The 27,492-nt window shown below is 43.3% G+C and overlaps 2 protein-coding genes across 2 annotated transcripts in view; both read left to right on the top strand.

Moving 5' to 3' along the window:
• LOC136959951 (E3 ubiquitin-protein ligase TRIM39-like) overlaps window positions 1–27,492 on the top strand; it is a 210,835-nt gene that overhangs the window by 144,784 nt on the left and 38,559 nt on the right. The window lies entirely within an intron of this gene.
• On the top strand, window positions 24,476–26,359 carry LOC136960515 (piggyBac transposable element-derived protein 4-like). Its single transcript, XM_067255025.1, has 2 exons — window positions 24,476–25,871; window positions 26,052–26,359. The coding sequence occupies exons 1-2, from the start codon at window positions 24,476–24,478 to the stop codon at window positions 26,357–26,359; spliced, it is 1,704 nt and encodes a 567-aa protein (XP_067111126.1).

Here is a 27,492-nt window from a genome sequence, read left to right as displayed (position 1 = left end):
AGTCCTCTCCAGGGGTTAGAGTCCCTAAACTCGTTGTCTTGTCCAAGGGGAGGTTAGAGTCCTCTCCAGGGGTTAGAGTCCCTAAACTCGTTGTCTTTGTCCAGAGGGAGGTTAGAGTCCTCTCCAAGGGTTAGAATCCCTGAACACTGTCTATTTGTGTGGAGTCAGATTGAGTTTAATAAAAATAGAGAGGAGTGTGGTGTGTTTAGTTGGAGAAAGGTGGGGGCTAAAAGAGTCAGTTATGTTGAGATCTTACAAAGGTTATCCCAGAGTATACCCCTGGTTCATAAATTGGTTTTAATACAATTGGAAGAGTTATACTAGAGCAAAATTAAGTGAATAGACGGTAAACACTAAACAGCTGTGTTGGTCAAAGAATGGTTTGAGGAAATGTATGTGAAAAATTATGAGGAAGCAATTGGAAAGTTACATAAAGGATTGATTTAGAGAGGATCATGGAAGGTTATGAAATAAAACAAGAACGTTTTGTGGATGTGAAGAGATGATTGGTTTAAACACTGATGTTTTGAAGAGGAAACTATGAATATACTTTGAAGGTATATGGGATAACATTTTAAGTCAAAATAGTAAAGTCTAGGGTTTTTAAGAGTTTTGATAAAGGTATTAGATGTAATTTGGTTAAAAATGAGAAAGAGAAAATAACTAAATGTACTTTTATTTGGAGTTTAATTATAATTTGGTTTTAAGTTTTATTTGACAGTTTTATCAGAGCCTGGCATACTGTTTGGGATAAACAGTTAGGCTGTGATAATGTTGTATTATGAAAAGGGTTATTATAACATTCAGTTCTGAAATAATTTGGGAAGACTCATCAAGTCTGATAAATTGTGGTTATGATGGTTTGAGCTAATTGGCTCGTTTTGAACTGCAGCAAAACGAGTTATGAAGTTCTACCTATCTGACCTTTATAGAAAATATAGTTGGGAAAAATGTTTGGTTAATAGCTACATTAAGAACATGATTTGGTTTATATTTCATTTAAGAAGCATACGGATTCTGGTTTGGCATAATGAAAATTGCTTTGATCATATCTTTGATAAAAAGAGCTGTGATTTGGTAAAATAGAGAATCTAAAACAATATTGGTCTTAAACTTAACTGTTTTAAAAGACAGAAAAGGTATTTTGGAGTGAAAGAAATTAGACTAACAGTTGATTTTCTAAAGAAGGGAACAAAGAAACAGATTGTCATTTCTAGGCATGACTAATAGGAGTTGACTATCAAATGATGATGTATGGTCTTATTAGATGCTGTTACATGTGTTTGCTCAACAATAAGAAAACTGAAGGGTCAATACTGCCTGGTAATTATAGATACAGTATGTTTACTATGTGAATTGAAGTCTTTCCCAGTCCTATACCAGATGCATAACACCATTTGAATTGATTTATTGGAGATCATATGTAATACCACAACTTAAACCTTTCACATAGCATGATGAAGAGGCGAATCAAATGGTTAACCAATTTTATAAAAAATGCTAACTAGAAAAGAGATGTCTTCTGCTAAATTCTGTTCCAGGTGAAGCAGTAAACCAAAGAGTGGAGGAGTCAAACGAGGAGATTGGGTATTGATTAAAGTTATCAATGAAAGGAGGGATCTTATGAAAACTTTAAAATATCCTGTCTAATTTCTGGTTTTTCTATTTGTTTCGAATTTAGTTTATTTTATTACAATTCTAAAAGCTTGGCTGAAGTTGTATGTATGTGGTGAAGGGGGCCTGTGAGTATGTCCAGGTCTGCCGTGGAGACATGGATGTCGAATGTCCACTCTGTGGAGTGACGGTGGGTTTTCCCCTATATCATCATTAGGGTTTTCCCACTGTGTCCAGTGTGTCCTCACCACTTGGCCATAACGCTGCATAGTCTCATCATTATTGTTGATTTGTATGCCAACATTGTGTAATCAGTAATGGGATATTTTTAAATTTGTGTTTGTTGTCACACCCTAAAAGGGTGTGAAAGGAGGGATTTATTTGAACTTTAAAAATATCCACTTTAAATCCTTAAATGGGTTCTTGATTTCAATATCTGTGTTTAATCATTGGTGTTCGACTGTTCGCATCTCATTTGACTAAGTTACTGCTTGATCATGGGAGATAAGGTGATGCTGGGACTGTAACTCTTTTCTGCTTCAGGACGAGTCAGACCGGCGGGTCTGACTACCTAACCCCTGTTCTAAGGCCCCATTCCCCTGGAGACCATGTCCCCCCCCCCCCTTTCTCACTGGATGATCTACCCCTTCCCCTTGAAGACCCTGTCCCACCTGCCCCAATACATCATCAGATGTTCGGGAAAGCCTGTTGTACATTTATGGACAGGACCATTCAAGGTCATCGAGAGAACCTTGCACGCCCTAAGGGTGCTGGGGAAAGGAAGTACGTGGTACCAGTGGAGCATGTGTTGTGCTGCTCCAGAATCCAGTTGTACGTTGCAGGAGTTGGTGGAGAAGGCGCATAGTGAACCTTTTGCTATTGCTACGAATGTGAGAGTCCGGAAAAGAGGGTTACGACTAGGCCAAGAGTGATACTGCTTGACCACACTAGAATTGTACTGGACTAAGAAGGTTTCCGCTATTTTACTTAAGAGTGTGCTATATCAATATCAACATGACTGTTGCTGTATCCCATGTATCAGGTCTCTGTGTAACAGGATCATTGTCTCGGCTGAGGATAACCCGACGAAGGGGTTCCAAATGCCGTTGCTGGGGCTGGCTGACCAGGACGAGGAGGCAGTGGTTGGTCCAGGCTATGTTGATTGATCTCTGGTGTTTTCAGAGATCAAAAGAGGGATTAAAGAATATATTGTGCTTATTAAAGTTATGTATTGTGCTTATTAAAGTTATGAACTTAGAAGTGTGCCCAGGCTTAAACATTGGGTCTCACACTGAGTGTGGGAAGCAGGCTGTTCTTTGTGTCTCTATCTTTTCATTTTCAGAAACAACCTTGAATCTGGGTGGAGATGGCACCCGAGCAGGTGTGATTTAGAATCCTTCATGAGGTCATTTCTTTGTCTGAATTACCGTATTTCTTCTAATAAACGCCGCCCTCGAATAAACGCTGCACCAAAAATGAACGTTATTTAATAAACGCCGCGGCGTTTATTCGAAGAAATACGGTGACTGTGAGATTGAGGTTCTGACAACAGGTGGAGGCGAGAAAATGTGTCCTGTTTGTCAACCTGTCATCAGGTATTAGCGACAAAAGAAAATCGGCGGAGTGGAAAACTGTCACTATTTGCCCTTTCTTGTTTTTAACCTGTAGCACTTTGAGATTTAGCTAAATGTAAAGTGCATTACAAATAAAATCACCATTATTATTATAGGGCCATAAATGATGTGGGTTCAGAGAACTGGACCATGGCAGAAATTAAAAAGAAATGGTCCGATGTAAAACTTTAAATGAAGAAACGAGTGGTGGCACATCGTAACAGCATGCCAGCTATAGGGTTAGCGTGACATGCATTTCCTGAGTGATTTTGTCGTTCGTTTGACACACAAGTTTAACAGAAGTTATTAAGTGGTGGCGGATTAAACAGAAGGCTATAGCATTTCCAGTTTTGGGTTTTGGCATTTTGATGTGATCTTCCACATTAATGTTCAAACTTTTATTTGTATGTTTTTTGAATAGTCAACGTCATAAACGTAGTAGTGGAAACTTTATTTTGTAATGTTTGGTGAGTTTCGGCACTTTTCAGTTAGAATTCGCCACGTTAGAGAGCCAGACAAGACTTTGCGGACGGTCCGCACATTCTCATGTCTGCTCAAAGCTTTCCGTGACGGCCCGCATATTCTCACGTCAAGTAAATCTTTATACATCACAAAGTGTGCGTGAAAACCAGCGTACGCAAGCTTTTTGTGCGTACGCAACGTTTATACATGAGGCCCCAGGTCAGATTGATTCTTTGTCCTCACCTCTTTTTTTGTTGTGCTGTTTTCTCCAATCTGAGTGTGTGAATTAACCTAAACGCTCTCAAACTAAATTAAGTTGTACAGTTTACGAAACGAGAATCCCTCAATCGCAAATTTTGTTTCCGTGAAGTAGGCTACTATAGGCTCCTCCTCTCCCAGTTCTCTGTCTTGAACAAAGTTAAATGTGACCGTTCTTTGAGTTCATTAACAAGCACTGAAAAAAACCTAATTATCATCCAATTGTTTTATTTGAAAGTAACATATTATTCATCCATAGCCATGATATATGTACTTACTTTGATATCGTAAGTACTTTAGACCACATTTAACAGACCACATTAAAAGACAATGTACAAATAATTCAAATTGGCACAATTTGACTTATTACTTATAAAGAACAGAACAGGACAAATATATATTAACATCATGAGAGGCTAATGGAAAAAACGAATTCCCTGAATAACTTATTATCTTTCACGTGAAAATGAGCAATTAGTTACATCTGTTGTATTATGGGTACAATTTTACAGCATCAACTTTCCAATGAAAAATCATTCCAATCAAAAAAGCACTTTATTTTGGTCAATCACACATGGCTTATGAACATGTGTGGCACCGTGTGTTTGTGTGGAAGTGTGTATTTACTGTATGTGTCCATGTGTTTATGTTCAAATGCATGATTGGCAGTACGTTTGGGTGTGTGTCTTGCAAATGTACTTTTGACATTTGTGGCAAATGGTGCTGGTCTTGGTGTCCTTCTTCTAAGGGCAACACTGGCATCTCTTCCTCTTATTTCCAGTGGGCAAAGCTGGATTCATGGGTACGGTTGCATCCTTGGCTTGAAGCGGGATCACCATGTTGGCAGAGGCAGGGGTTTGTGGCAGACATCACCGTTGTTCAATATGAGGGCTCACCAGAACTCTTCCCAGCTCATCCAGTAAGAGCCTCCTTTTGTAGGGCTTTCCAGAGTCCAAACTACAAATGTATTGGAAGCCTAATCATCCAAGATGGTGTCAATGACGACCGATGGCCACCTTGCTGTCTTCAGTTTACAGGTGTAGGTGCCAGTGACCTTGTCCAAGCTGTGGACTCCTCTTTTGTTTTTGTTATAATCCAGGATGACCTCAGGCTTTTTGTCTTCCCTGCTGCTCTCAGCAGCAGTCCTGTGGTGTGTGCTCTTCATCATGAGGATGTTGTGCCCCTGAAGACCCTCTGTCATTTCCATCCCCACATTTATGTCCTGATTCTTCTCTGACAGTTCCAGCAGGTGTACAGGTATATATTTGCATATTCCATGCATAGCTGTTCCTTTTATCACAAACTGCCCAGATTATGATGCCATATTAAGTCTCTCCTCCAGCCTCCATGTAAGCGTCGAAATGACACGTGTCAACCTGCCTCCAACTATTCCCAAACACTCGTCTTCCCTCCATGTTGGTCATGTCAACAATTATCTTTTTTATAGTCTGTGGTATAAAAGCTCAAATGCAGATTGTATGTCTGTGACATGTGAGACTGCATACGGTGTGGGACCTGGGGTCATTTTGATTATAATTTGTGATTGTTCTTGGCCCTGGCTTTCATACGGGATTGAAGACCATGGTATTTAGCCCTTTTCTGATGTCTTTATGTTTCTTTGAGCTTCTGAATCCTTAGGGTCCTCTTCCTCAACAGAGGTCTCTTCTACATTGTCCGGATCACATTCAACATTGTCCTCTATTTCAGACACTTTCTCCTCTGTTTCACGGTCACCCTGCATTCCCTCCTCCGCAAGATCTAGAGCTTCTTGAGTTGTGATTATTTTTCTCAAGTTTCCAATTGCGGATGCATGCGGCTTCACAGTAAGATGTGGGGCTGGGCCTCAGACAGGCTATACTGTTGTCACTGTGTGGCAACACAATTTAACAACAAGACAAACTTTGTCCAATAAATGGATATTCAGGGATCATCTCACTTGTGTCTTTGAACAGCTTTGCTGTTGTGGTTGTGTAAGGCTTGTCTGCTAAAATCTGGAGTTGCTGGACGGACTCTACTTGATAGCTCTCACACCCCATTGTGTGACTTAGTGTAGCATTGCTAGTCATATGTTGATAAGTAAGGGTCAAGATGTTGTCTGATTGGTTGTTCTTGTGTATAAAGGGAATTGTGAAGCATTGTTCTGTGGATTCTTGATCTCCTGAGACCTTCTCCTCAGCTCTGGCTTGTACTTGTCATTCTCCTTCCTCACCTCTTGCTTTCTATCTCTGTTTTACAATACTCATGATAGAGTAGGTAAGAGTTAACCTTAATTTTGTAACATGTTTGCCTTGTAATTGATTTAATTCATTTGCAATGTTATTAAATGTTTATTTCATTTAACCTTACTTTGACCATTATTGCTCTGATTTAACCCATCGAGTCAAATAACTGTAATTACATTGGTATTGACATAATTTGGTTAATGCTATTACATTGTTCAGTTTCCCATCTTCCTTTAAACGATAGTGGAATTCGTTTTGGTTGTTATTTATATTTTACCCCCTACATTTTAATCAAGAACGAAACTGTAGAAAAACACAATCAAGTACATTAGCAATTCAATGCTGCAAATCTACTATAAATGTATAGAAAATTACACTACTGCACTTTCAGTTCTGACAACAGCCACCATTCTGTTTTAGCTAATATCAGCCCCACACAAAGCAAGAAGGACCAATTACAAAACTACAGCATCGTACAAAGTTCACAAAAGCATCCTCCTCACAAATATCACCAAATACGACTAGAATATGAGGTTACATAACAGAAACTCACAGTGATGCTTTAACAAGCTTAAATGAAAAGATGACAGCAGATAAGTTATGTAGCCACCCCTTGGTATGTTTGAGGAGAAACAGCTGGTGGATGGAAAGGAAGGAACAAGATCCTCGCTGTTGTCCGTCAGGGAGACCAATGTCCACTTGGCGACTAGATTCAGCTTTGGCAGACTGTGACAAATCGATGTCCACTGGCAACCAGGTCCAACGTTGGCAGACTGATAACCAGGCAGATGCTGACAGCTCAAACCGCCCACATATATATATATATATTTGTGTTTCTCTGGGTCTTTCACAAACTATTACGCCCTTACAAGTTTTGTAAAGGGTATCTCCCTTATGTTCAACCTTCTTGCGCGAGCTCTGACTGTAGAGAGAACTGTCATTTTGATCAGATAATGCTGCATGAAATAGACGACCAGCAACCCCCCCCGCCCTGTCGACGCGACGAGGTGTCCTCTTTTTTACAAACTCAAATCTGGTCACCCTACATGTATCTTTAATGCAACATTTAAACATTGCTCGGTTAATACACTATTAATAGTATGAATTAATGGATAATGATTGTAGTAAATTGAATTGTATTTTATGTAAATATGTAGACAGGCTATTTAATTACACAGACCGTCATTAAACCTAGCAATAGCTGGACAATGGGAAAATGTGAGTGTTGTCAAATCGTGTAAATTTGTTGATTCTCATGGATATAGGAATAAGGTGGTGTTCATGTAGTGCTGAATTGTTAGTCATCACTCACATTGTCCAACTAATGCTAGGTTTAATGGAACTTATATTGACTTCTTATATTGTGCTTCTATACTCTTTGCTGATAACAGACTCACGGCCTAGACTCTAAACAGAACGGGTGTAAATAGCGCCACCTGCTGTTTGATGACGTTTGCTGTATTATGATGTAATTCATCAAATAAACTATGAAAGGCTGTTCTGATCACTGCGTTCATTTCTTATTGAAAATGTTCTTGGACAAGGATTTGGATCGCTATCAACTTGAATAATTCGTATTGGAATACAGCAATATTATAATTAGTGGTGGGCATAGATTAATTTTTAAAATCTAGATTAAAATGGCTCATTTGAATTCCACCGAAGGCATTCAGAATATGTGTTCTACCCAAATAATGACTAAAAGTAAGTCTTTGAGAACGGGTTTCTCAAGCCAGGTGGCGCATTAGACCAGGAGCTCATCTCCTGTTTCCAAAATGCATCACAAACTGCTTGAGAAAGCTGTTCTACTATGATAATTGGTGATGAAAATAAATTATGTTCAATAAGATGTACTTGTGTTTATTAACTATTTATTAGATTAGTTAGCTTGGCTGATAGAGCTGTGCTGACGGGCTTGCCTCGGTTGCACTCAAACATCGTAGTTTGACGACGACTCTTCCCCTGCGCTACAGTGCTTGGCCCGGTATCTTCCGCATTAGCTATGCTTTGCGTTGGTGGTATTTGATACTGGAAGAACTCCTACAGTAAACTAATTCCGCATAGCACAAGGTGCAAACAACCTTACGCTGCGTTCACACTGCAGCGTTTTTTAACGCTCTGCATCGCTTGCCTTCCCACAGTACACCACGCTTGGGGGCGTGTTAGACAAGTTAATACAGAGTTGTAGTTCTCTAAGGTCACTGTTGTAGTCATGGCCAAGCGTGCAGATTTGGGTTCATGTACTCACAATATCGATCAAAATACCACTATTACACAACATTTATGTAAGTGCAAGATTTTACTAGTGCAAGATTACAGTAGAATACATGTTACGCCACCGGTCACTCAACCAGTCGTTTGTAGGCTGGGCTAGCGAGCTAGCAGTGGCACAGAACAGTCACGTAACTAGACTGAATTTAAAAGTAGGCTATAAAAACACACTAGGAACAATGTCGACATCGGCAACCATGCACCATGCATTATTAGTTTAATGTAATCTTTAAATTCAGGCTCGTCACATTAGTAACTTTGTTCTGAACAGAACTGGGTGTGCAGACACATACGAAAAGTTTCTCCTCCATCTTGAAATTGTGAAACCTAGAAATGTTTATCATGACCAACGGTTGCTACGTTACGATAAACAAGAAACAAATCCGATTGGCCAACGCTAGCGTTTTCACGCTCTTCATTTACATAAAGTTGAGAAAATCCAACTTGCAACGCTCCGCTCGCCTTCCCACAATGCCCTACGCGAGCGTCAACGCCTGGTTTCATTGAAAATTTATTGGAAGCCGACGCCGCGCGCCGCCCGCTCCGCTGCAGTGTGAACGCACTGTTAGTCTTGTCGAGGTTTCCATTGGGAAGCTTCTTAAAAATACATTTTCCCTGAAGCAAACCAGGCGGCTTCATAGCTGCATCCATGTTAGCACGTCACGTTTGATGTGATAATTTCATACACAAGGCATACACACAGGTTCGAAGACTTGTTCTCGCCCCCTACAGTGCAATTCGGCTAGGTATACATCCGCGCTAAAATATCAAGGTGAAAGTCATCATAGCTTGCATAGTATAGACCCAGCTCCCAACCCAACTTTGAGAATAGATTAACAGCGATATTTTTGTTTAACGACGATAACGGCCACCACTAATTATAATTCAAGTAAATGTTTAGATTGTTTTGCACCTTACAGCTTACAACTTTTTCAAGTGGTAAGGTTTACATTTCCAAGACAATGTTCTCATGTAGATATTATATTATTCTGAAAAAGTCAATATATTCTCTCTGTTCTTTGGAAAAGTCTGCCTTTTCAGGGGTCAGGTGTGAAAGCCTCTCTCAAACCAGACTGCAGCAGCAAGTGTGACCTGAGGCAGTCTGAGGACGAGACATGGAGAAAGATAAGACAGACTCATCTCAGCCCGGGGTGAACGAGGGAAGAGAGGGGAGTCTGTCTGGAGACAAAGAAGAGCTGGAGAAGATGGAGACTCAGGTGTGTGTACCTGTCTGTGTGTCTCTGTATGCTACATTTATAGTATCAGAGGCTAGATTTTCTCTCACTAACATTCAGCTCCTTTGTTCCCTTTGACCCAAGGATGGAAAGGGGACCTTCATCAGGGTGTTGACCGTGAGGCCTCCTAGTTGAGGACATGGACCTGGTCGAGCCCTCGGATCTGCCCCCTCCTTCACTACCCGCCACTAGGTCAAAAGACCAGCTGGAAGCCCTGGAGGCTGGGTCCACTTACCAGGGCGTCAGTGGAGTGAAGAGAATGCCCCCCGGCACAGCCAGCAGCAGCACCACGTCTGCCAGCCAGAGGGTGATGAAGACAGCGTGCTCCTCAGCCCTATCGAGCCGCACCAAGCTGCCCATCTCTGTGATCAGAGCGGGTTTTGCAGCTGATTAACGACAGGCTGCCAGACCTGCTGCTTGGCTTGGATGCCAGCCGAGATGTTCCGGGCGCCCAGACCTGCAGCACATCAGCTGCCGGGCTGCTAGCCCAGGAGATGCTGACCAAAGTCTCTGCCATGCTGCAGGCTGACGCAGAAAGCCAGGTGGCACTCAGCAGACACAGTGGAACCCCCTTTCTGGATCTGCAGGTGGAGGCCAAGGCCAGTCTGGGCTCTGTGGCAGCTGAGGTGATCGTGGCAGTCATCGTCAACGTCCTAGCAGCCAGGGCCGCAATCCAACAAGAAGCACAAGGGCCTGGAACCTTTTCCTCTGTGAGCTACTTCCTCTCTGCTGTCTGTGCCGACGTGCAGACTCTACCGCTGCTGAGGAGGTCAGGGAGCAGCAGTCTGTCTTCTGGAAGGTCCCTCGGAGAGCTCCTGACCACCATGTCGAGGACCAACGTTGTCCAGGCTGTGGAGCTGCAGCTGGAGGAGCAGTTTGGGCCATGCAGGAAGGAGCGCTCATCCGCATCACGATCCAGCCTATCACTAACTGAGGATTTCATCATGATCCCTTAACTGGGGAGCGGTCGCTCTGGACATTCCCTGGCCAGTGACCTGGTTGATGAGATCATTGAATCAGTGAAAAGTGCTGTTGAGTTGCTGGAAAGCCAGTCTTCATCATCCAGAGCAGGGAACAACTCCTCCCTCACAGGATGGGATGCATTGGATGTTTCCTCTGTAGCTAAGAAGATGGTCAGCAAGGCAGCGGCCAAACTGACCCCCCTGGTGAGCTCTTCCAGGATGGGAGATGTGATGGCGGACGAGAGCGTCTCTTTGATGAACGAGATGTCTCTGTAAAGTTTGCCCCAGTCTCTCATCAGGCTTCTGTTGATCCGGTCTGTAGACACGGTGACAGCAGCCTGCAGAGCCATAAGTAGTGAGTTCTGCTATCGGGAGAGCGCCAAGAACGAAGGCTTGACCAAACTCCAGCAGCTGGCCAACGAACAGATGTTGGCCTGTATAAACAAGGGCGTAGAGGAAGTGGAGATCGATGAGATCACTGAAGGCATCTCGGCTATCCTGGATCATTCGCTGATCCTAAGACGTCCGGAGATGTCCTTTTCCCACATCTACCGCTCCTTGTTTGTTGACTCCCTCCTGTCAGGGAGTGGACACAGAACCACCGAGGTCCTGGAGACCTTGATTTTTTTACGTCCTCAGGGCCCACCCACAGCTGGGCAGAGCCTGGCTCATGACACGCGAGTGGGAACCATCATAAAAGAGTATGCGACCAAAGGAAAATATTTGTTCCAGCAGGCCATGAGGAGACCAACTCAGAAGCTCTCTTGCCAGCCGTCGACCCCTCATGGCTCACCTCAGGCGGCAAATCCAGAGAGCTCAGAGCGTCCATCTCTGCTGGTCTCGTCTCAGAACTCAGAGAACCTGCTTGGTGTGATCCTAGACGATCTCCATGAGGTGGTTGAGCAGCACAAGGTCTCAACAAAGACAAGATCTGGTGGCATGAAGTTCTGGAAGCAGGTCCACTCCTCCAGCCAGAAGCTTTATGACAGCACACTGAGGACCCTGCAGAAAGCTGCAGACCAGCTGTCGGCTCTTGAAGATCGTGCATTTGAGATCATCCCTCCGAAGGCGTCCATCTCTTGGACCAAGAGGACCCTTGGGGTGATTCTCAGTGCCATGAGATCCGAAGTAGCAGCTTCAGAGTGCTCGACTTCTGAACTGAAGAGGAGTGAGGACGGCCTCCTGACTTGTGCCCTCTTGGACTCCAAATATGTTCAGCAGTGTGCAGTACTGGTCTTGTGTGTTGTGTTTGGTCAACATATTCATGTAGTGTCATTTAATTTACGTACTCTACTGTAACAATATTTCTGACAAAATCAAGCAGGTTATATCATTAGAAAAGAATAGTGTAAAAGTGTTTTAAATTTTGCACAGCAGTGTGTAACTGGTTCAAACAGAGTCCAATTTTATGAACCTTGTGTGTGGCATACGGTGACAGAAATTGTTTTTTATACATGACTGTACAATTTTGAAGTGTTTCATTTTGCAAAAGATTGGAGGTGTTCTGCTACTTGTGTGTCTAGTTGTGTAAATCGTGTGTTGTGTTTTGACAAAGTGAGCCCTGTTTTCAAAATAGTGCTGAAGGAATTGGAAAAATCTGTAATTGCCTTTCCAAGACACTGCCTTGTTAAATGCCACACGTGAATGAATGGATCAACATGGGCGTCAGGTGTACAAGCACTAAGTGCTTAATTGTGAACATACCAATCAGGTGTAAGCACTATAAAAAGGCAACAGGTCAGTGTACCTGTCCTCATCAAAAATGGAAGGCAATGTTGCAGGAAGAGGGCGAGTGAGGATGAGCCCGTGGAGGAAGAGTGCAGTGTTGCCAACTTAGCAACTTTCTCGTTATATCTGCCGACTTAAACCCTCCTGGCGACTTTTATTGTCAAAAGCGACTAGCGACAAATCTAGCGACTTTTTCTGGTGTTGTTGGAGACTGGTTGGTGTTTTGGAGACACTGACGTGAAAGCACGGATCGTTTTGCAGTACTGTCCTCAACGATCAGCGGGTGCTGCCGTGCGCTCCTCCGCCGTCCCAAAGCACTCACAGGCGGTCAGTCTCACAATAGCCTTGCGCAGCATGCCTAGTTGCAGTCAGAGCAAACAACAGCAGACCCACACACTCCGCATCCAGACTGCAAATGAATCAATGCGCTAAGCCACCGTTGCTCCCGCCCTGGCTTACAGAGCAAAAATAAATACTGTACATTAATATATATATATAAATGTAAACGTTTATTTACTGTCACACTGAAATAAATCACTGCATTTTCCCTCACACTACGGATGGGCGATACCAATCATTTTCTTTTCAATCTGATACAGGGTATATGCAGGAATCCTGAAGTTAATTTCAATACCTTTTTAAGACTTTAAGACCTCAAAATATTTTAAGACCTCATCGCCACTTCAAGTTCTAATCTGCAACAAACCTTTAACTTAATAAACAGTTGTAGTTTGCAAATAAATCTATAGAGGACAACCATACAACAGAACTCAGACATAGTCCAGTCATTTTAAGCCAAAACGGGGGTCAACCTAGGACAAATTGCAACAGAAGCAAACTCAACTGATTTTGTATCCTCAATATGTCCTGATAAGGGAAAAAAAGCCTATTCATACGCCTATTCGTTCTTTTTCTCTCGTGAATAGGGTAACATTTTTAACCTTTAGATATCACCATGAAAATTACTAAATTAATTACTTACATTAAGACAAACAAAAAATTTATTAGGCCTACAAGTTTTTAGAAATTGTTTGTTAACATGGGAATAGGAGTGTTCTTGTTTCTCGTAACGTAGCAACCAAGAATGAGGCCTGGCGCAGGGTTGCGCTATGGAAAAATGTGTTTCTGGGTTAAGAACTTGGATGACAGCAAATTTCCTTCTTCTCAATTCGGATACAGAGATTAAAATTTTCGGTCCTAAAAAATACAGAAATAATTTATCCAATCTGACCTTAGACTTAGATGGCGTCCAAGTCTCTCAAAGCCAGCTGGTAAAAAATCTAGGAGTTACAATGGACCCAGACCTTTCGTTTGAGTACCATACTAAGCAAATTACCAGAACTGCATTTTTCCATCTACGTAACATAGCCAAAATACGAAAATTCCTCTCAAAGGATGATGCTGAAAAACTAATACATGCATTTGTTACATCCCGACTGGACCACTGCAATGTGTTGTTCTCTGGCCTCCCAATTACCTACTTAAAAAAATTACAGCGGGTGCAAAATGCTGCTGCTAGACTATTGACTAGAACCAGAAAGTTCGATCACATAACATCTACTCTCGTCTCTCTACGCTGGCTCCCTATCCAAGCCAGAGCGGATTTCAAAGTTCTATTACTAACCTACAAATCTCTGCATGGATTGGCACCACCGTACCTCTCTGGTCTCCTTGCACCCTATCGCCCCGCAAGGACACTTAGATCTCAAGATGCCGGCTATCTGGTGGTTCCCAAAATTAAGAAAAAAACTGCTGGAGGCAGGGCGTTCTCATATAGAGCACCTTTTCTGTGGAACAAATTACCCGTCTCAATTAAGGAGGTTGATACTGTTTCGACATTCAAAATGAGGTTAAAAACGTACTTGTTTAGTCATTTCTATGACTGTTAAATGTAAGTGTGTGTATGTACTTTCTATGTAAACCTGTGGTGTTTGTCTGTGTGTATCACATGTAACTTTTACATGTAACATCTAGATTTTACAAATAAAGTAAACCTGTTACTGTATACAGACCTGCAAACTCCTCAGAGTAAAAAAGGTGACAGTGTCGCTGGGCATGGGCGTGCCCCCGGCTCGATTTCTTTGTGATTTTAATATGCAAATGAAACATTTCTGAGCGTGACTTAAAGGCCATATTGCAGGGTAAACATCACTGATGATAAATGGGTACATGAAGCACTCCAGATATGTATATCATTTACAAAATCTCCAAATGGTGTCTCTAAATGGTGTTAAAGACCAGTTTTTGTCGTTAGCATTAGCATATTAGCGCAATTTGGTGATGACATCACGTTGGGGAGACGTGGAGGAGACTAGGCATAGATATCCATAGACATAATATAGATATCTATGGAGACTAGCCTCAGATTAGTACTAGAACTATGGCGAATGACTGCAACTCACCAGGGCGCTTCACCAACTCAACTCATTCTCCTCGGACCATCTAACTACATAAAACATTTACACAATTTCTCCAGAATGAAACACATTCTTTTATGTACGCTATTGCAGCTTCATCCCAAGATCTCTACAGACCATGCAGCTAATTTAATGCTCAACACTTGAACACATGGGCTTATTACTTGAAAGAGGAACTAGAGATGGTACAATTTCTAGGGGAAATTGTAGGGCGTGCGTCGGTTGCAGATGGGTCCGTTTGTTATGAAACAAGCCGAACCCCCTTTGAAACTAGCTATTCTAACAACATTGTCACCAGCAGTATTTTTCAGATGGAATCGCGATTCAAACAGTACCATCTGCTAATTGAAAATATGCCCCCAAACACGTAAATAAGCTTGATATTTATTTAGGGGGAAATGGCTAATTCAAAAGAAGTTTGCTGGATGCGATCATTGTCAGTAAAAAAAAAAAGCCAACCATTTGGTCTCAGTCTAGAGCCCTGCATGGAGAAGCTGCACAAAGAAGCTACGAGCCAGCTAGCCTAGCTGATGTTGCTAGCCAAACTTCACTGAATGTGCAGGAAATGAAAAACGTTTCTTTTGACATAGCTAACCTAGTTTAGCCTGTGGCATTGAACACAGCGACGCACCACACAAGCTTGAGTTTAAATAGCTACGTTATTTAATGTGACATTACTTACTGCACATGCAAGTCTTGAATTGCTTAAATGTATGATGCTGCCAGTACACCACGGCACGATAGATAGTACTTAAGCTACTAGTACTAGTAGTACTGTGCAACAGTCTATCCCATATAGTGCTAGTTCAATCCAGCCTAGCACATATGCACGTCGTATCTACTGCGTCATCTCAGTGAAACTATCAGGGCTTGGACATACTGCGACTTGTTAAACACACAGCTGCCTGCAAGACCCAGTGAAATGTTATATACAGCTAACAAACTAACGTTAGCTAGCATCGCTAACGACATTTGCTAACTCAACTTCGGTAGGCAAGCTGGCCAGTGCAAGTAACAGTTGACGCTAGGGATGGGCGAACGATGCCTTGTGAGGCTTTGGTGGTTTCTTCCGGATTGTGCCGGCCCAAAGAGCCGAACTATCGGCGCATTGAAAATGAACAGCGTCATATAGCAGCCGTTTAAACTGGCTGAATGAGGCGTAGTGGTTGTCTCCGACGGACTACCCTACGTTATTTAATATTTTAATTAAGGCTACATGTGTTCATTTTTATCTGATATTAGGGCTCACACATTAAAATGTTGTCATACATCTGTAGGCCGTTAGTATTACGTCATTTTCTCACAGTAAAAGTTAAAGAATATCTTCCGAGGTTCCCTGCAATGGGGCGCGGACTCGGGTATCCAGACTTGCATTATCAATACGTTGTCGTACAACGCTTTAACCAGCAACACCACCGAAAAAGCCGTTACCTGTCGATGGGGGTGGACGGACTTTATACGATACGGTTTTTATATCAATTAAACTAGATTACACTGATTTTTTTCTTATTCTTAACATTTGTGATATGTAGGCCTATTGTGAACAGGGGGGAATTTATTTTTTTACTAATTATTATTACTGTTGACAATGTTGACGAATCATCAACATTTGTTTTCTGGGCACTGTATAGACCTACCTAGTCCTATCATGTTACGTTTCATTTCAATAAAATAACAACTGAAGGACTGAAATTCTATGTGTCTATTCCAAGATGTAATGATGGTATTCAATGACACAAATCTGTGTTCTAGAAAGAGTGGTCTGGAGTCGCAGAGGTCCGATAATATCAGCTTTAATGCAGCAGTTGGAAATCAACAAGTACAGAGCTCTGGGGTTGTCTAAGTTTCCCTACCCGCAACAGAGTTTTGGGCTGGTTCACTAAGTCCAACTGGCTATCTTTCCCTGCCCCAGCATATCATATACAATGCAATTGAAAACACAAGTATCAAAAAAGGGTTGAGCTTGTTCTCTCCTGCGTCAGGGAGTTGTTCTTGCCTACGCGTCCCACCTGCTCGGGTGCCGTCTCCACCCGGTTTCAAGGTTGTTTCTGAAAATGAAGAGATAGAGACACAAAGAACAGCCTGCTTCCCACACCCAGTGTGAGACCCAATGTTTAAGCCTGAGCACACTTCTAAGTTCATAACTTTAATAAGCACAATACATAACTTTAATAAGCACAATATATTCTTTACAACACTCAAGTGCACGGATTTATAATTATTACAATACGGATTTGGCTAAATAATTATGACTGATGGAAGAAACTCGAGCAATGCCTGGTGCTGCTTCTCTGGCAATGTGAGATTTGTCTTTAACAAGAAGCGGTGGCTTCGTTCCTTCTATGGCTCTGGTTCAGAAGAGCGGCAAAACTTCAAACCAGTTCGTGACATTTGAAACATTGAACGTCATCTGTCACGTGGTTTCGTAATTTGATACAAGCTCCAAAACACTTTTTCGAAACTGTGCTTATTGGTTTTGCGACACATGCATCGATGCGTCAGTGCCATACGTCCCATCCCTAGTTGACGCTGTGTGCTTAAAGATTCTGACGCAAGTGCTAAGATTCCGATTGGCCCAGAGGAATGTCAATTATAAGAATTATCCAATAATGTTTCGCAATTCTAAGCCTGCATGGCATGAAGAAGAAGGGCAGCCTACCCCCCCCCCCCCCCACACACACACACAAAAAAAACTCTCCGGTTCTACACGATTCACGTAAATGATCCAATTGACCAAGAAAACGGCGATTGTCGCCGAAAAGCGACAAGTTTGCAGGTCTGTGTATATTGCTATTGTTATAGTTTCCGTTATTAGTTGGTGACAACGGGGGACGGGGCTTTCTCACCCTTATTATATAAATGTAACTTATTTTAGAGTTCTCTCCCCTGGAACAGAGTTAATGTTCCAACCGAGGGGGGCTGGCGCTGTCTTACGGTGCGTTTACACTGCAGCGACGCGATGCGAGCGACAACATGTTTTCCATTCATTTTCAATGGAGCCAGACGAATCGCTTGCGTGGAGCATTGTGGATAGCGACGCAACGCGATCGAGTTCAGATTTTCTCAACTTTATGCAAATGAGGATCGATTTTCGCAAGCGATGGCCAATCGCAGTGTTTTCTTGTTTCTCGTAACGTAGCAACCATGGTAAACATTTCTAGCTTTCAGTTTTTAAGATGGAGGAGAAACTAATCGCCTGTGTGGCTGCATATCCAGTCCTGTACTATACATCTCCGTATTTGTACAAAGACATTAATAAAAAGAATGAGGCCAGGCGCAGGTTTGCCGACGTTGACGGTGCTCCTGGTGGGTTTTTTGTACTTTCAAATTCAGTCCCTCGTCACATTAGTTACGTAACTTTGTTCTGGTAACTAGCTAGTTACAGTAGCCCGGCTGGAACTCCCTGGTCGTATCGACAGATTAGCAGAGACTAATATAATAAAACGTTTTTACACATTTCAACGATATGTCTATTAAACAGTTTTGTATTTTGTATACAAGTTGTATTTTGATCGATGTTGCGAGTACGTAAACCCAAGTCTGCACACTTGGCCATGACAACTACAACAGTGACTTTAGAGAACTACAATTCTACATTAATCTGTTTAATACGCCCCCGCGCGTGGTGAACTGTGGGAAAGCGAGCGATGGCAAGCGATTCACGTCGCTGCAGTGTGAATGCCTCACGGTTGTTTTCAGCGACAGGCTTCAGCCATTGTATAAACTCATCCTTCTCCAACCAGGAGTCCGCAAATTTACGTTTCCCCATTTCGGAGTCTGTTTCGCTGCGACATGTAGAGGGCGACACATCACCTAACGAGCATGTCGTTGTTTATAATATGGGGAGGAAAATACATATATTCAGGCACTTTTTGGAGTCAAACTCTTTGGACAAAGCTTGAACAAAATGTAGTACCTCATAAAATCGGGATTAATACTTTTTAATACCTTTTAAGGGCCTTAATTTTCCCTAAATGGATTTATCAACTTTTAATACTTTTTAAGATCCCACGGATACCCTGTGATACCAAGTACTTTCAAGACCAGTATCGTCGATATCAATACCGATACTTCTATGAAGCTTCATCGTTGTTAACTGGAGTGAAATAACTCCAGATTATGCTTATTTTTCCTTCAATCATGACCGCAGCAATGCACTCTAATCTGTGCTGAGTGTGCTTTCACTGAGTGAGAGAGCGCGGCGCGCTGCCGCTGATGAACTCATGATAAGCACAGACACAGCGGAAGAAAAAATAGTTCCCATTGACTTTCTTTTTTAAAGATCCTGTAAAGCAAATCCCATGATTTGCTTCTCGGTACAGTATATAAGTGTGAAGTTAGTTCCGGAAAGCATGTGCAAAGCGCAAAAACTTTGTCGCACTGAAATGTGGAGTTAGACCGTAGAACAGTTTCTGTTCCGTTTTCAGATCAGGTTTTAATGGGCGGAGCCAAAAAAGTACCTATCTATGTCATTTTGACCCCTCTACGTCAGATCACTGAATGGCTCCTCCTCCTGTACTGTTATTGTAGCCTACATCAGCTAGCTAGCTAGCTTCAGGATGTCTCCCTCCACCCGCAACTGCATCTTCCCTGGATGCAAGAGCTTCAGCTGCGCTGCAACGCTATTTAATTTCCCTATAGACCAATTATTTGTTTGTAAACATTCGGGATACGCACGCAATGTGGCTGCAGAAAACCGGGAAAGGATAGCCTTTATAATGGCTAGAGAAGAACACGGATTATACAAATAGTTCGATTTAAAAAGACCAAAAAGAGAAAAATTTATTTCTTTAACCAAGCCTGTTTCATTCATCATTTGCCTGAGAAAGCGACCTTCGTTAGCCAGGCTAGTTTTGCCCGTTCACTCCATTCTACAGTAAAAACGTCAGGGAGGACTGCCTTTTGTAGATACGAGCCTGCTGAAGATAGCCAGCATCTCGGATTTCTTTAACCGAGCCTGTTTCATTCGTCATTTGCCTGAGAAAGTGACCTCCAGCCAGGCTAGTTTTGCCCTATCACTTGATCAGGCTATTTAAAGGTATCGGTGGTCAAGTGACTTTTGTGCATGGACAAATGAAACGTAAATGTACTTGTCCAAAGGACAAGTGCCTCAAAAAGTTAATGTCAAGCTCTGAAATCCAGTGGCCAGAGATATACGATGACCTGATCGACACTCCAAGTGTATTATACCCGGGAGAAGTTCGTCTTTTGCAGCCGACATGCGCAGTTGAGCATGCTTGACAGTGGTGTGACGTAGGATGATAATTGGTCTATTGATGAGGAAAGGAAAAATAGGTGGGATTGATTTTGTGAAGAGCCACGCTGATGGAAAGCTTCGGGAGTCAGGTGGCTGAGCGGTTAGGGAATCAGGCTAGTAATCTGAAGGTTGTGTGAAGGAATGATAACATACTGCTAATCAATGCTGCTATACCAATCTCTACCATATATACATATATACACATATATTATGTAATGCTCTATACTAAAACATGTATCCAATTGGGATCAATTGATTTAATAAAGAACATATGAGATCATGCAACAGGATACTTTCTGTGCAAGTAAGATCATGCTAAATTGTAGCTTCGGTGTGTGGGCAAGAATGCCGATGTCAGGCAGACTGTTTTGGGAGGCGAGTTTGTGATGCTCAGGGACCGCAGTGACCACAATAGGGCCTCTCAGCGCTTGGGAGTAAAAGTGTCAACTTGGGAGATAAGGTAATGTTGAGACAGTAACTCTTCTCTGCTTAAGGACGGGTCAGATCAGCCGGACTGACCACCTTTGGATATACTCTGTTCTGAGGTCACATTCCCTTGGAGACCCTGCCCCACCTTCCCCGATACATCATCGACCCTGGCCTGGTCTGGCTCACCCCTTCTCCTGGAGACACGACCCCCCCCTTCCTTGGAGGCGCAGCTCCCATCTCCCTGCACGCCATCAGGACCTTGGGGCGATCTACTCCCTTCCCTGGAGCCCCCCTCCCTTGGATTACCTCAGACCTGTGGGTCTTGTCTGCCCCCCTCCCTGAGTAGACCTGTGGGTCTTCTCCGCCCCCTCCCTCTCCGAACATCACCAGATCCTTAGACTGCCCACCTTGTGCTACCATGAACGCCCTGGACATAATTGGACAACCACATTCCCACCCCACGGTCTTCTGACCAATCACCTGTCACAGACCTCCCTCTCTGGGGGGGGTACAAGACCTGTCTCCCGAGGACATGGAGACAGAACTTGGTGTGGGCAGAACTCTCTCTGATCTCTGTCACGACCACTTTCTCAACGAAGGCCTTCGTTTGTTCTATTCTGAGACTTTCACGGCGGATAATTTTAACATGGACCAGAGACAGACGGGGTTCAGGGACACACGGCTTCTCTTGCAGCGCGGAGCCGTACCGAGCATCGCCCTCCCGGCCGTTCATCCTCCGGTCGCACCTGGACCATCCACCGCCGCCAGCAGTTCATCACTCAGTTCTGTGTGCTTGTTATAATTATACTAGATAACTTTTCCAGAGGTATCTCTGCTATGAGTTAGTGCAAACGAGCTAACTTGATATTAGGCTACTCGGTGTAGAATGATGGTATTTTGGTGAAATGGTAGCTATTGTGCTAGAAGTAGTTGGAGAGCTCACTGTCTGCTGTCTCTGGTGTCCATTTTTACTCCTGTGTTACAGCTCAGGGGAACAATTCATTTATATGCATCTGTATGTTTCACTCATTGAACAAATAAATTCTAACCCTTTGAGGAGTACGATCACACCTGTGTGATTTGTTCTGGGTGGGCCCTGGGGAGTACGATCACACAGGTGTGATTTCGAACGCGTCCTTAGAATGTCCAGTTTGGCTTATTACGTAACAATAAAGCCTTCAGCAGTAGCCTACGTGTATATTATAAACATAAGTCTCAATGTACTGTATATTTTGCAAAAGTATACCTTTATTATCCATATGTAAACGCTCAGACAATTTAGTTAGCTAATGTTAGCTAACAGCTAACCAAAAATAACTCACGCTTTACTCACGTCACCTAGTAAACCATAATATTATACTTTTCCTTGACTTGGATATCACTTTCAACATATTTTACCTATTGTATAACCAACCAGAGATCGAAATAATAGATATACATTCACAAATATGCATCTAAAACATCCGACAATCGTCTTGTCTTTCGTCTCATTTACATGCGGCCATCTTGGATTTGTTTGTGTTCCGGCAACAAAGATGAACTTTGATGATGTCCCACTTGACCCCGTACGCCTCAGTATTTTCTCGTGAGAGGAGTAGGTTATCTCGTTGACCCTTTGACACCCACAATGCATTGAGTAGTGATCAAAACAAACAACATGGCAGCTTCCGTTATCGGTAATAGCCAAGTTAGCTTGTCGACAGCTACACTACGATAATATTTCATATCCATTCACTGTAGATTCACTTGAATATTTGAAATTCAGAACAGCAATGACAGTAATAAGTTATACCCCTAATTTGCAACAACCTATTAAAAAACACGTTTCTTAATTTTTACCACAATATTATTTTACTCGTATCAGGTCCTACATGTCCAGGAACCCCCATCACCCTGTGTGACTCCCCAGTCAACACTGTGGAGTCCTTCCGCTTCCTGGGCACTATCCTCTCCCAGGACCTCAAGTGGGAACTGAACATCAGCTCCCTCATCAAGAAAGCACAACAGAGGATGTACTTCCTTCGGCAGCTGAAGAAGTTCAACCTGCCAAAGACAATGATGGTGCACTTCTACTCAGCCATCATTGAGTCCATCCTCACCTCCTCCATCACCGTCCGGTACGCTGCTGCCACTGCCAAGGACAAGAGCAGACTGCAGCGTATCATCCGTACTGCTGAGAAGGTGATTGGCTGCAATCTGCCTACCCTCGAGGACCTGCACACCCCGAGGACCCTGAGGCGAGCGAGGAAGATTGTGGCCGACTCCTCCCACCCTGGACACTCCCTGTTTCAGTCACTCCCCTCCGGCAGAAGGCTGCGGTCTATCAGGACCAATACCTCACGCCACTAAAACAGTTTCTTCCCCTCTGCTGTTGGCCTCTTCAACAAGGCCAAGGGACCACACTGACTCAAATGACTTATTGCTTAAAACACTCTGCTTTTGCACTGCACCACAACATGGTATCTTGTACATTTGTATTTTTTGTAATATTTGTATTTTTATATTGTAATTTACGGCAACTTATATTTATTCCACTTAGTACTGCTAGTCTATGTACCCTTAGTATAGTTAGTCCACATATTTAAATTTTAGGTATATGTTTATTGTATGCACCTTCCTGCCAAAGAAAATTCCTTGTCTGTGCAAACTTTCATGGCGAATAAATCCCTTTCTGATTCTGATTCTGAAAGGTACAATCACGACACACGTTGCATATCATAGAATATCTTTAGCACAAACATTCATACATAGCGAACAGATATAACACTATCACATACAAATAAGCGCGAGTGAATGAGCATTAGGGGACTGTTTTACTCTGCGCATCAGTGCAGGTTTATATTGGGGGATTGACCACATGAGGAAACTTGCAAATTTTATGGGTATTTGGGTGGCTCTGAAAAGAACCTTTGGTTTGCTTGAAGACCTAACTAAACAATGCGCCTCAGGCCGACTAGTACGTTATCCAAGAAGAGGTCGTTCCCCAAGTGGTTGAGGTGAACTCCGTCCCTACGATAGCAGTCCATCGTATGCCTGATGTTAGCTTTTGAGATGCCAACCGTGCTCATGAACCCCGCAACGCCGGCGTTAACAAGTCGCCGCGCCCTTTCAATGCCGTATGCATTGATTCCCGGGACACGAGTACGGTATTCTCGACGCTGGATGATGTCGGAATAAACTATGGTCGTCCTGGGGAAAATCAGGTGGATCCTGTGAAGATCCCGCCTCATCGTCGCCAGAAGAGAACATGCAGACAGAAGACCCAGGTCGTTTCCACCGAGATGTATAACGATCACCGCTGGATCTTGATCCGGCGTTGTGCACAGCAGCTGCACGAGCTGCTCCCACCGCATCCCTCTCTGGCCCATACACCGGACCCGGCACTGCAACCCCAGGTTGCTCGCGAACTGCTGTTGCCGTGTGGCGTGCAGATGGCGCTGCAGCCAGTAGACAAGGGAACTTCCGACAATCCAGACCGTTGGCTCTTCTCTGTTCATAATGCTTGGTGAATGTACGCCAATGACCGATTTGACGGCAAATAAAGGGTTGGATATGCAAATTAGCAAGCTTGTGTCCCATTTTTTGAAAGGGGCATAGGTGGGAAAAATGCTACTGTACATTTGACCCCTCCCACCTGTCACTTGCTAAAACATGGCCGACTACCTGATCTCTATTAGCCATTAGCTTTCAGTAGCCTATATCCCCATTCATGCAACCAACGTATACATCATAACCACATGTTAAAACCACTTTATGGATGAATATTTGAAAATCGGAATAGCAATATATCCCAAATTTGCAACAACCTGTTCAAATAAATGAATACACGTTTCATTTTTACCACAGTAACTTTTTTTTTTACTAGTATTGATCACGTCACGTCAGATGACACATCAGCTCAGATGATTTTGCGCCCTATGATTCGCGCTCTATGATTCAAAGCTCATATGATTTGCGCACACATCCTGCACAGTCATACACAAATTCAGACACTCAATTGAGAAGCAATGGCGAGAAAGCAATTAACCGAGCAAGACATTAGAGACGTGTTTTTTCAATCGGATGATGAAGGGGATTTTGCCGAGGAATTCAATGGCAGTAGTAGCGACAGTGAGGATGGAGATCTTCCTGTCAATCTTGTGGCTATTGCCAACCCTGAGCCTGAGGGCGATGGAGGCAGGGATGAAGTGGAGGCAGTTAGCTCTACCGGCTGGAGAGCTGCTAGCAACTTCAGTCCCCCTGGACCTGCTGTTTTCTTTGATAGCAGTCAGTCTGGTGTCCGAACCCCCCCTGCATCTCTTTCTGAGGCAAGTTGCTTCAAACTTTTTTTGACAGAGGACCTGGTTAGGGATATCGTTGAGGAAACCAATCGGTATGCCTCTCAGCTGCAGGAGCAGAGCGGGCCAGGAGTGGGTAAGCTGGCTAAGTGGCTACCCACAAACATAGATGAGATGTATTCATTTCTCATGGCAATGCTACTCATGGGTGTTGTGAAGAAGTCCTCTCTGAAAGAGTACTGGAGCACAGACCCCATGCTTGCCACTCCTTTTTTTGCTTCCCTGTTCTCACAGGACCGCTTCCTCCTCCTTCTCCGCTGTCTTCATTTCCAAGACAACGAAAGGGCAGATGCAAGTGACCCTCTGAACAAGATCAGGAACATTTTCCATGGCCTTACCTCTGCCTTTGGTCGGGTCTTTGTTCCTTTCAAGGATCTCTGTATAGACGAGTCCTTGATGCTGTGGAAGGGTAGGCTGCGCTTCCGTCAATTCATACCGGCAAAAAGGCACAGGTTTGGAGTTAAGTTCTTTGTGTTGTGTGATGTACGTACTGGCTATGTTCAGGACATGATCATATACACAGGATCCACAACAGACATCCAGCATCATGATGTGCTTGGGATCTCAGGGTCTGTTGTCATGACCTTGCTTGCTCCACACCCGAGGAAAGGCCATGTACTGTACGTGGACAACTGGTACAGCAGTCCAACCCTCTTTCAGCATCTCCTGTCTCTTGGAACAGGTGCCTGTGGGACTGTGCGGTCCAACAGGAAGGGGATGCCACCCTTCACCTGCAAAATGAAAAAGGGAGATGTTGAGTTCAAGGAGAACGGACAACAGCTGGCAGTGAAGTGGCATGACAAGAGGGATGTGCATGTCATTTCCACTGTGCATGCATCTGGAATGGCTGCCACTGGAAAAGTGGACCGTGTCACAGGAGAGGGAATTGTAAAGCCATGCTGTGTCCTGGATTACAATTGGAAGATGGGAGCCGTAGATAAGGGTGATATGCTCAATAGCTACGTACCCTGTGCACGAAAGACCACCAAGTGGTACAAGAAGATATTTTTTCATCTTCTTGACAATGCAGTCCTCAATGGCTTCATTGTCCATCGCCAACTGTCAGGTGAGAGAATTTAACAATACATTTTAGTTCATTATATTATATCAGACTCCTGCTTTCACATTTAGCATGAAATAAAACAATGACAACTGTATTAGAATGACACGTCACAAAGTGTTTCACAATAACATGTAGTCTTACTCAAATCCTCCCCCCCCCCCCCCCTCCTTCTCTTTCATGCAGGGAAGACCATACCTTACCAGGAGTACAGGATGAACTTGATACGGCAGGTCCTTGAAGTGCACCACACAGCTCGGCGTCCATCAGCTGGTGGCCGTCCTGCCGCAGACAATCCTCTCCGACTGACAGGCAGGCACTTCCCCTCTGAGATTCCCCAGACCGGCGTTCAGGGAAACAAGACCCGGCGGCAGTGCAAAGTCTGCAAATCAAGCACACGTCGGACAAAGCAGAGGCAGCTCACAAAATACATGTGTGCGCCTTGCAACATCCCCCTGTGTTCTGCTCCGTTTTTGAGGAGTACCACACTCTAAAACATTATTGATTTTACTTAGCCGCTGAGCGGGATTTAAAAGCCAGCGGTTCATACAGCAAGTTTTCAGCTGTATCACTATTTTACTTGGCCTTTTTTTTTACACAAAAAAGCTCCCTTGTCTATTGTAGTTGTTCCTGTCCATGTCTCTCCCTCCCCAAAACAACAAAAACAAAATAAATGTTATTTCTGTGTCGACATTGTTCAGTATGTCTATTGTTGTTGTTGTTTTCGGTCCTGCCCACCTCCCCCCCACCCCCACCCCAAAAAAACTGTTATTTCTGTGTAGACATGGTTCAGTATGTCTATTGTTGTTGTTGCTTTCGTTCCTGCCCCCCCCCCCCACCCCCCAAAGAAAAAAAAAAATGTTATTTCTGTGTAGACATGGTTCAGTATGTCTGTTGTTGCTGTCATTGTCCCCCCCCCCCCCCCCCCCCCAAAAAAAAATTCTGTTTAGACATTGTTCAAAAAAATATTCAATTCAGACTCAATACACATAGTTGTTGAATCATGCACTAATAATTCTTTCTGTTTCAGACGGACTTCAAGATATCCAGCCATTGTACCATAATCATGCACTAATAATTATTTCTGTTTCAGACGGACTTCAAGATATCCAGCCATTGTACCATAATCATGCACTAATTATTCTTTCTGTTTCAGACAGACTTCAAGATATCCAGTCTTTGTACTTTCAACCAAGAACCTATACATTTTCCAGGAGCTTGCTCGATCGCCTTTTTGCGAGGGGTCAGGGAATAGTTTTCCAGTCTCGCCTATATTGGCTCAAATGGGTGGACTGGTTTTTCGATTCCATCTGGAAAAGAGGTTCGTTATGTCAAATAAATGTCATTGCTTATAAATACGGAAGTAGTGTGTCTTTTGTACATTTAGAGAATCCATTGTATCTAGCACAGTACGGTATGGGTAAATTCCTACTGAGCTGGTAACGCAGCTCAAATCGTGTTCACAAAATAAGTTACTAGATGGAAGCAAGCCAGAGAACAAAACGATCCATAACAATCAATTTATACTGACTAGGTGCATCTGCATTGTGTATTCGTTATAATCCGACTACACAGACTACATAACATAGCCTAGTAAATTAGCAACAGCTAGCTAGTTGAATGAGAC

The sequence above is a fragment of the Osmerus mordax genome, chromosome 17 (assembly GCF_038355195.1).
Source record: "Osmerus mordax isolate fOsmMor3 chromosome 17, fOsmMor3.pri, whole genome shotgun sequence".
NCBI classification, from domain to species: Eukaryota; Metazoa; Chordata; class Actinopteri; order Osmeriformes; family Osmeridae; genus Osmerus; species Osmerus mordax.
The sequence above is the reverse complement of the archived record's forward strand: the minus strand, read 5'-3'. Positions and strand labels throughout refer to the sequence as shown.